At 39.4% G+C, this 10,606-nt stretch overlaps 1 protein-coding gene across 1 annotated transcript; it reads right to left on the bottom strand.

Moving 5' to 3' along the window:
- Window positions 1-260: 260 nt before the first annotated feature.
- Window positions 261-2,246, bottom strand: LOC127123042 (uncharacterized). Its single transcript, XM_051053308.1, has 2 exons — window positions 1,501-2,246; window positions 261-402 (listed from the first exon to the last, which is right to left on the bottom strand). Exons 1-2 carry the CDS (start codon window positions 2,244-2,246, stop codon window positions 261-263), a joined length of 888 nt encoding a protein of 295 aa, XP_050909265.1.
- Between the last annotated feature and the right edge of the window lie 8,360 nt (window positions 2,247-10,606).

Raw genomic sequence — 10,606 nt, forward strand, 5'->3', positions numbered from 1 at the left:
TTTTGGGCTTCTAATAAGAGCTAGTTGAGAGCTTTGACATACAGGCGTTGCTTCAAGTAATCCAATCTGATATGATGTAGTTACTTGCCATAATCCTTTGTTTTTGCCTAGATTGCCTTTTCAGGTTTTCAATCTACCAGGTTGCCTAGATTGCCTTTTACCTAGACCACCCTTTTGGGTTTTTAGTCCACCGAGACGCTCATTTTTTGCCTAAGCCGCCTTTTCGGGTTTTTGACTTACCGAGCTGTTCTTTTATTTTTCTAGGTGAAGTATTTCTTAACTACGTCAGCATTCACAGGATGTGGAAGCTCATCACCATCCATATTTGTAAGAATCAAGGCCCCACCGGAGAAGGATTTCTTGACAACATATGGGCCATCATAATCAGGAGTCCACTTTCTCCTAGAATCAGATATGAAAGATTGAATCTTTTTAAGTACAAGGTCACCTTCTTTGAATATGCGAGATCGAACCTTCTTGTCGAATGCTTTCTTCATTCTCTGCTGATATAACTGACCGTGGCATAAAACTGTCATCCTCTTTTCTTCAATCAAATTCAGTTGGCCATACCTGCTTTGACACCATTCAACTTGGGATAACTTAGCTTCCATCAAGACACGATTGACGGGTACCTCTATTGGGAGTAATGCTTCCATGCCATAGACAAGAGAAAAGAGGGTTGCCCCTGTTGAAGTGCGAACGGACGTACGATATCCATGCAGAGCAAAAGGGAGCATCTCATGCCAGTCCTTATAAGGAAGTACCATCTTCTGAATGATCTTCTTGATGTTCTTGTTGGAAGCTTCAACAACACCTTTCATCTTAGGTCTGTAGGGAGAGGAATTATGATGTTAAATCTTGAACTCTTCACACATTTCCTTCATCATTTTATTGTTCAGGTTTGAACCATTATCAGTGATGATTCTTCTTGGCACAACATAATAGCAAATAAGTTGATTCTTGATAAATCCGATTACCACCTGCTTGGTCACATTGGTGTATGAGGTCGCTTTAACCCATTTTGTGAAATAATCAATAACCATCAGAATTAAACGATGTCCGTTGGAATCTTTGGGCTCAATCATACCAATCATGTCGATGCCCCACATAGAGAAAGGCCATGGAGAAGAGAGAACATTGAGAAGAGTCTGAGGTACATGTATCTTGTCAATATAAATCTGGCATTTGTGACACTTCTTCACATACTTGCAACAACCAGCTTCCATTGTTAGCCAATAGTAACCCGCTCTTAACATTTTTTTAGCCATTGCATGTCCGTTGGAATGAGTACCAAAAGAACCTTCGTCAACTTCTTGCATCAACAGGCATGCTTCGTGTCTATCCACGCATCTGAGCAGAACCATGTCAAAGTTTCTCTTGTATAGCACGTCTTCGTTCATAAAGAAGTTACTAGCCAGTCTTCTCAAGGTCTTCTTATCTTTGTTTTATGCCCTGGATGGGTATTCTTGACTCTGGAGATAACACTTGATGTCGTGGTACCATGGCTTGTCATCAGAGACTTCTTCCATTGCAAATACATGAGTAGATCTATCAAGACACATAACAATGATCTTAGGCACATCATTCCAACAATTCACAATGATCATGGAAGCCAAAGTATCCAAGGCATCTGCCATTTGATTTTCCTCATGAGGGATGTAATGAAGTTCAATCTTGTTGAAGAAAGTAGATAACCTCCTTGCATAGTCTTTGTATGGGATTAGGCCGATTTGAAGAGTTTTCCATTCTCCTTTAATTTGATTGACAGCTAGAGCTGAGTCTCTATAAACATCGAGATTTTTTAATCTAAGATCAATGGCTTCTTCTAGACCCATGATGTAGGCTTCGTATTCCGCCATGTTGTTCGTGCACTTGAATGTTAATCTTGCAGTAAAAGGGATACGTGATCCATGAGGAGTGATGACTACTGCCCCAATACCATTACCATAAGCATTAACTGCTCCATCAAATATTAAACCCCACTGAGAACCTGGCTCTGGCCCTTCATTTGGCAGCGGTTGATTGCAATCTTTGGCTTTTAAGTACATAATATCTTCATCTGGGAATTCAAAATTTATAGACCCATAATCGTCGATTGGATGATGAGCTAAATGATTGGCCAAGACATTTCCTTTGATAACTTTCAGGGTGTGATACTCAATGTCATATTCGGACAAGAGCATCTGCCAACGAGCAATTCTTCCGGTCAATGCAGGCTTTTCAAAGACATACTTAATCGTATCCATCTTGGATATCAACCAAGTTGTGTGATTCATCATATATTGACGAAGACGCTTGGCAGTCCAAGTCAGAGCACAACAAGTTTTCTCTAGCATGGAATATCGGGACTCGCAGTAAGTGAATTTCTTGCTCAAATAATACATGGCATACTCTTTTCTTCCTGTTTCATCCTGTTGACCTAAGACACAACCCATAAATTCTTCTAGCACAGTCAGATACATAATCAATGGTCTTCCCTCAACTGACAGGGACAAGATAGGAGGTTCTAGCAAATATTCTTTGATACTGTCGAAGGCCTTTTGACAATCACCTGTCCAAACAAAATCCTGATCCTTTCGGAGGAGCTTAAAAATGGGAGCACAAGTAACAGTCATATGAGATATGAACCTTGAAAAGTAGTTTAAACGTCCAAGGAATCCCCTCACCTGCTTTTCTATTTGAGGTGCTGGCATTTCTTGAATGGATTTAACCTTGTCGGGATCAACTTCAATACCCTTTGTACTGGCGATGAAGCCTAAGAGCTTTCCTAATCAAACCCCAAAGGTGCATTTGTTTGGGTTCAAGCGGAGTTTGTATTTTCTCAAACGCTGAAACAGTTTCGAAAGATACTCAACATGATCTTCTTTAGTCTTTGACTTTGCTATCATATCATCTACATAGACTTCAATCTCTTTATGCATCATGTCATGAAAAAAGTAGTCATAGCTTGTTGATAGGTGGCACCAACATTCTTCAACCTGAAAGGAATTATATTGTAGCAAAATATGCCCCAAGGTGTAACAAAACTTGTTTTCTCCCTATCTTTGGGCGCCATTTTGATTTAATTGTAATTGGAAAATCCGTCCATGAAAGAGAAGACCTTGAAATTGGCGGTGTTTTCGACCAACATGTCAATGTGTGGCAGAGGAAAGTCATCCTTAGGACTGGATTTTTTTAGATCTCCGTAGTCAACGCATATGAGAACCATCCCATCCTTCTTGGGAACATGCACAATGTTGGCCAACCACTACGGATACTCTGATGTGACAAGGAAACCTGCATCAATTTGATTTTGTACTTCCTCTTTGATTTTGATCTCCATGTCCGGATGAGTTCTTCTTAACTTTTGCTTGATCGGTGGGAACTCTAGCTTCAATGGCAAACGATGCTCCACAATATCGGTGTCCAACCCTGACATGTCTTGGTATGACCAAGCAAACACATCGGTATATTCGTGGAGAAGCTCTATCATCCTTTCCTTGACCTCTGGAGTGAGCAGTGCTCGAACTTTAACTTCATTTCTATCCTCTTCAGACCCAAAGTTGATTACTTCCACATGCTCTTTGAATGGCTGAATGGTCTTTTCTTCATTTTCGAGCAGTCTAGGGATTTCATCTGGAATGTCTTCCTCTTCTTCTTCCTCCGCTTCGTACACAGGGAATTCAAAGTTGCAAGAGGGCATCGGGTCATTGGTTTTAATGGATAGGTCATGAATTAATCTGCACATGTGATTTTATGCTTGTTTTAGAAACAGATAAAAGTGTGAAGTTGTGTGCAGCTATCTGGAAGTGTTTGTTTATTTTAGATTACCATTTTCCAGAAAAAATAGCAAAACAATAAAAAAACAATATGGAAACAAAATAACATTTTCATTGATTTAATTCTTGAAACACAAGCCCAAACATTGTCACTTTCACCTTAGGCATAACGAAAGGATTTTTTTGAAAAAAAACAAACAACAAAATATTACTTGGAAATGTGAACAACAACAGGAACATCAACAAAGATCCAGTTTTGGTGAATCACTCCACGAGCTATAAAGTTGGTCGAAACATCTTTAGGATTGTCTTCCACAATGGCATTGGCTTCAGCTACTTCGTCTTCTGACCCCGGGATATATTCAAGTTCTCTATGATGAGGAAAGTAGAAAGGTACATATGCATCTTCTGCCTCAAGATCGTATTCAGGATCGTCGCAGTAGGATTCCCATGCTGAATCATCATCCTCAGTGATGGCACTAACTTCTGGAAAAGTAGGATTAATGAACCCTCCACCATGGAAAGTGTCTTTGATTGAACGAACATACCTACTTCCTTCTGCAATCTTCTTGGAAGTAGGAGAAAAACCTACACCCTCTCGGTGTTTGTTTTCTGGGAGATCCAAAACTGTTCCCCAACCATCGGTTATACCATCATTTACTAGCCGTTGTGCATCCTTGAATGAAGAGATGGATACTCCTCTGTTGACATCTTTGTCAATAAAAGAAAAGGCATGGAATTGAGTTCCAACAGCTTCTTCAGGTTCAAGATAAGAGAAAGATGATAAGTGCCTCACAACCAGTTTTTGCTCCCCATAGACTATCACTAGCTTTCCGTTCTTCACAAATTTAAGCTTCTGATGCAGAGTGAAAGTGACTTCCCCAACTTCATGGATCCAAGGACGACCCAATAAACAACTATACGCAGCTTCTATGTCCATCACCTAGAATGTTATATAGAAAGTATGAGGTCTGTTGGTCATAGGAAGGTCGACTTCTCCGATGACTATTTTTTTGGAACCATCAAAAGCTTTGACAATAATCCCCCTACTCTTTGTAGGAGCACCTTGAAAAGAAAGTCTGGAAAATGTCGACTTCGGCATGACATTGAGAGACGAGTCTGTATCCACTAACACACTTGACAAAGAGTCATTCATACAGTTGATTTGGATATTTAGTGCCATGTTATGATTTCTTCCTTCTTCAGAGAGCTCTTTATTACTAAAACTTCAAGTTGTTGCAGGCCATGATGTTAGTGACGATACCATCAAACTGTCTGACTGTCACATCATGGTCTACATAGGCTTGTTCTAAGACTTTCTGCAAAGCTTCAAGGTGAGCCTTAGAGTTCATCAACAAAGATAGCACAAATATCTTGGAAGGTGTATGTAGTAATTATTCCACCATATTGTATTCACTTTTCCTGATGAGCTTCAACACCTCATCGTCATCACTTTTAGGATTCATGTTATCAGATTGGCTAACCGGTTCAAAGGGATCTCAACATGAGCCTTCTTTCCCGCTACGACATTCTAAATCCTTTTTGCAAATATTCGCCCACTCCTTGTGACCCTGCTTACATCAGCGACATTAACAATTGAGGGTAGAGAAACATACTTTCCTTTATCAGTCATTGTAGCATTGTACTTTTAAGGCACGACTTTATCTTATTGGTAGGGAACTGGACCCGGTAAGTTAATTACCAAAGGATTCATAGAAGTCTTCCGACTATCATAAGTAATCTGTATAGGCTCGGAGTTGTTGAACTGAGGAACTATGACATTCACTTTGTTGTCACTATTGACCATATTGACTTGATTATAATCTATGACTCAGTAGGCTACAATGTAACATTGGTCCATTTGATCTTGGAGATCTGTTACAACAGTTATGCATCCTTAAGAATTCCTAGAACAAACCCTACAAGAGGCGTAGTTATGTGGAGGCACAAAACCATTCTTGTTATATCTGGCATGTTTCTTTACTAAGTTCTCGCCTAACAACCGTACATCATAGATCCGGAAACTACCCGGGAAACCATATACCATGTTAACTGAGGCTGAACCATGTTGCGGTAGAGGATTAACTTGAACATTGGGGTTTATGTACTTAAATGAAAGGATACCACTCTTGATGAGCCTCTGAACATCTGACTTTAGACAAAAATAATTTTCAATGCAATGTCCTGGTTCCCCTTGATGGTAAGCACAAAATTAACCTGCCTTGTACCAATAGGGAAGGTCCTTTGGCACGGGTGGTGGAGACCTTGTCTGGACATGATTTTTATCTAGCAATGTAGGAAACAATTTTGCATAGGACATTGGGATATGATCAAACTGTGGACTCTTTTGAATATGATTTTGATTGTCAAATTGAGAGCGAGCATGATGTGGAGGATGTTGATGTTGTTGATTTGATGGTTGTTGATGAACATATTATTGTAGCTGATGTTGTTGAGGATACTGTTGCTGATATTTGTTGGTTCTAAGTGTTGGCAGCAATTTTGGTAAAACGAAGAGTGTTCACAAGATGTTATGTGTGATGTCTTAACATGAGATATCCTATGTACCTGCTGGAGTTCAAGAACATGATCATGCAGGATTGTTTCAGAATGTCATAATGACATGGCATCTGATATTGTGTACCTACTGGAGTCCAAATGGAAGGATTGATCATGCAGGATTGTTTCAAGATGTCATACACAATGTCATGGCATCTGATATGGTTGTCCCTGCTGGAAGTTATAAATGGAATTATGGAATTATGCAGGAATTGTTCCAGGATGTCAGACCCGATGTTATGACATCCTGTACACAGAACATTCAGTGTGAATGTCTGGTGTTTTGTGATTGCACAATTAATGGCAATCTATATATGATTGAAGATCTGATTTACAGGCGCATTCAATCATGGATTACAACCTGATTTACTTATTCTCCAAAGAGATCTAACCAGCTGTCATGAGAAGATTTAATTGGAAAATAGATTTAGGGTTTTCAATATGTCCAAGCCCAGCTGAAAGCTTCTATAAAAAGGGACTTGGAAAACCTGTTTAAACACACAACCAATACTGAGCGAAATACAGAGAGAGAGAGCTAGGGTTTGTGTCTTATTTAGTCGTGAGACTTGTAAGCCATTCAAGTCATCCATAGATGATTGAATTGGTCTGATTTGTGGTTGTAATTTGTCACTCTAAAGCTGTTAAGCAAGAGTGTGTGTCTACTTGATCAAAGCTGTGAAGCAAGATCAAGTGTGTGTCTTCTTGATCAAAGCTGTTAAGCAAGATCAAGAATGTGTCTTCTTGATTGAAACTGTGAAGTAAAATCAAGAGTGTGTTATTGAAAAGTGTTTTCTTTTCTCAAGGGATTGTTGTTTAAGATCACAGGTGTGATTGTAGGGAAGTGAGTGGGTTCTCATATCTAAGAGTGCTTAGGTAGAAATTGCACGGGTAGAGATTAGGTGAGAAAGACTGTAACTTGTTGAAGTGTACGGAGAGTCTTTGAACTGATTCTATTTTAGTGAATTTCCTTCATGGCTTGGTAGCCCCCAGATGTAGATGAGTTGGACCGAACTGGGTTAACAATTGCTTGTGTCTCTTGCATTACTATTCTCTATCTATATCCTGTTTGCATTACTCAGATATTAGTGTCGTGACATTACCTTCGACATCTCATATCTGATACCATAATTTTAATTGGTATCAGAGCAGGCATCCTGCTCTGGCTCTGGGTGAGATCTAGGGGAAATACTTTCTGGTACAAATGAGAGAGATGGAGGATCTATTCACAGGCCACCAATTTTGGATGGATCTAACTATGACTATTGGAAACCTCAAATGGTAGCTTTCCTAAAATCTCTTGATAACAAGGCTTGGAAGGTTGTGTTAACAGGCTGGGTACATCCTGTAATTACTAAAGAAGGAGGAGCCACAATAGATAAGAAACCTGAAGAACAATGGTCCAAAGAGGAGGACGATCTAGCCTTTGGAAATTCTAAAACATTGAATGCAATATTCAATGGAGTAGACAAGAATATTTTTAGGATGGTAAACAACTGTGAAGTGGCTAAAGATGCTTGGGACATTCTCAAGACCACTCATGAAGGCACCTCTAGAGTAAAGATGTCTAGACTACAACTGCTCACCTCCAAGTTTGAAAATTAAAGGATGAAAGAAGATGAAAATATTCATGAATTTCATATGAGTATCCTTGAAATTGCTAATGCCTCAGGAGCCCTGGGAGAGAAGATGTCAGATGAGAAGCTAGTAAGGAAAATACTCAGGTCACTCCCTAAGAGATTTGCTATGAAAGTGACAACCATAGAAGAGTCTCAAGACATATCCAACATGAGAGTTAATGAGCTAATTGGTTCCCTTCAAACATTTGAGATGGGAATGAATGATGAATCTGAAAGGAAAACCAAAAGCATAGCCTTCATATCAAACATAGAGGAGGAAAATAGTCAGGATGGTGATGAAGATTTGGCCAATGAAGTAGCAATGCTGGGAAGACAGTTCAACAGATTGTTGAAAAAGATGGATGTAAGATCTAAGGCTAATGTCAAGAACATCTCATCTGACATTAGTAAATCCAATAATGCTGGAAGAAGAGCAAGGTCAGATGAGAAGCCCAATGAAGGAAAATAAGTTCAGTGCTATGAATGTGATGGGTATGGACACATTAGGACTAAATGTGGAACCTACCTCAAGAAGCAAAAGATGAGTCTTGCTGCCACTTGGTCTGATGAGAGTGAAACAGAAGAATCTGCAAATCTAGTAACTGCCTTGACTGGAAGATGTGGTTCTGATGAAGACTCAAGTGATGATGAAGTAACCTTTTAAGAGTTGGCCACTACCTACAGAAAGCTATATCACAAAAGTGTAGAGTTGTGTAAACAGGTTGAATGCCAGAAGAAGGAAATAACTCAACTTGAGAATGAGAAGGTAGAACACTTGGAAACCATCTCCAAATTAAAAACAGAAGCAGTAGTTCTGAAGGCCAAGATAGATGAAAGTCAACAAGTTGAAAGCCAGAAAATAGTACAACTGGAGAATGAAAAGGCACACCATGTGGAAATCATCTCCAAGTTAAAAACTGAAGCCATGTTCTTGAATTCTAAACTAGAAGAGATGACCAAGTATGTAAGAATGTTAAACAATGGATCTGACTCCCTAGACAAGATTCTCCAAACTAGACAAATAACAAGGGACAAATCTGGCATTGGATATAATGAATCTAAGCCTGAGTGCAATTACACTGATTGCAAAGCTCAAGCCAAACCAAAAGGTAGCCATAGAAAAAGAAAACCTGTGATGTCACATCATATGTCACAACATCAGAAGAGGAGACAACAGAAAGGGAAGTATCAAAGATAGAGATGCCATTACTGTGGGAAATTTGGTCACCTGAAGCCCTTCTGCTATAAGTTGTATGGTTATCTTAGCCCTGCTCATCATCAGACTCACTATCAGCCCAGACCCAAACAACACAGGTCTGTCAACAAGAAGAAATGGGTACCTAAAAGGAATGTTACAAGTCTAATAGCTCACATTCCCCTCAGAGTCTCTGCCAAAGAAGAGTGGTATTTTGATAGTGGATGTTCCAGACACATGACTAGAAAAAAAGACCTGATAACTGGACTTCATCCTCATGCCATAAACTGTGTAACCTTTGGTGATGGAGCAAAGGGTGAAATCAAAGGGATAGGCAAGCTTGTTTTTCCTGCAGTGCCTAAATTGGACAAGGTCCTACTGGTTAAGGGCTTGACTGCAAATCTAATAAGCATCAGTTAACTATGTGATCAAGGTCTGAATGTTAACTTCACCATAACTGAGTTTATGGTTACTAACAAAGATAGTAAAGTGATCATGAAAGGAATCAGGACCAAAGACAACTGTTACATGTGGAACTCTCAAATTAGTTGCTCCTGAAAAGGTAATTCAGTCAAGGAGAAAGGGAAGAAGATGATTGTATCTGCTAGAGAAACTCCCAAGTTAAAAGTCTGTGGGAAATGTCAGACAAGGATATCACACCAGAAACTCAGACTTAAAGGAGAAAAGCTCATGATGGCTCAAATACACAGGAAGTTGGATCAGATGGTTGAACATGTTGATAGTCATACACAGTCTGAAGTTGGAGAGAGCTCTGTTGGACTTGGGCTACCAGTCAAGCAGATAGAAGGGCCTATGGCTCTATCTCAAAGAAAAAGTGCCAAGTGCAATGTTGAGAAAATTGAGATGGAGAGTGAAAGGACACCTGCTCCTACACATTTGAGAGATGAAAATGGAGTTTATGCTGAAGATATAACAGATGGTAGCAGCTGTTCTCAACAGGGATGGTTGAAACTACTGATGATTGCATATAATGTAACACACGATGTGATGACATTATGTTATGACAACCAGAACGCTACAACTATGTCCAAAAATTCTATTCAGCATAGTTGGACCAAGCACATCATTTGCTGTCATCACTCCATTAGAAAATCTGTGGAAGACAAATTCATTGCTCTAAAGCATGAAATGCAATCAGCTGACAAGTTTGCAAGGGATTTAAATGATAATTAATTTGAATATGTAAGAGGGAAATTAGGGATTTGGATTCTTGAGAAATTATGGCAATTAATGTGGAGTGGAAAAGGTAACAAAAATATTGTCTGGCCAATTAAAAGAAAGAGCCACATTAATGATGAATCATTCCCTAGCATTGGAAATAGTATCTATGTCATTTGCACACGCTATCTGAACACAACTCTTTCCATCTTCATCAAACTTCTTAGAGAACCTCTGCTAGGGCAAAGAAATTTCTCTCAAAAGTTCAATAACATGTCTCAACATCCTTCATCGTCTGG

This window comes from Lathyrus oleraceus, chromosome 2 (genome assembly GCF_024323335.1).
Source record: "Lathyrus oleraceus cultivar Zhongwan6 chromosome 2, CAAS_Psat_ZW6_1.0, whole genome shotgun sequence".
Taxonomy (NCBI): Eukaryota; Viridiplantae; Streptophyta; class Magnoliopsida; order Fabales; family Fabaceae; genus Lathyrus; species Lathyrus oleraceus.

What these genes read in the sequence shown, in the direction of transcription:
- LOC127123042 (XM_051053308.1), bottom strand. Translation starts at nt 2,246, where the DNA reads ATGGATACGATTAAGTATGTCTTTGAAAAGCCTGCATTGACCGGAAGA. An exon ending in GTCTCTGATGACAAGCCATG is followed by an intron (nt 403 to 1,500) that starts GTACCACGACAT and finishes ATCTGATTCTAG; the next exon opens with GAGAAAGTGGACTCCTGATT.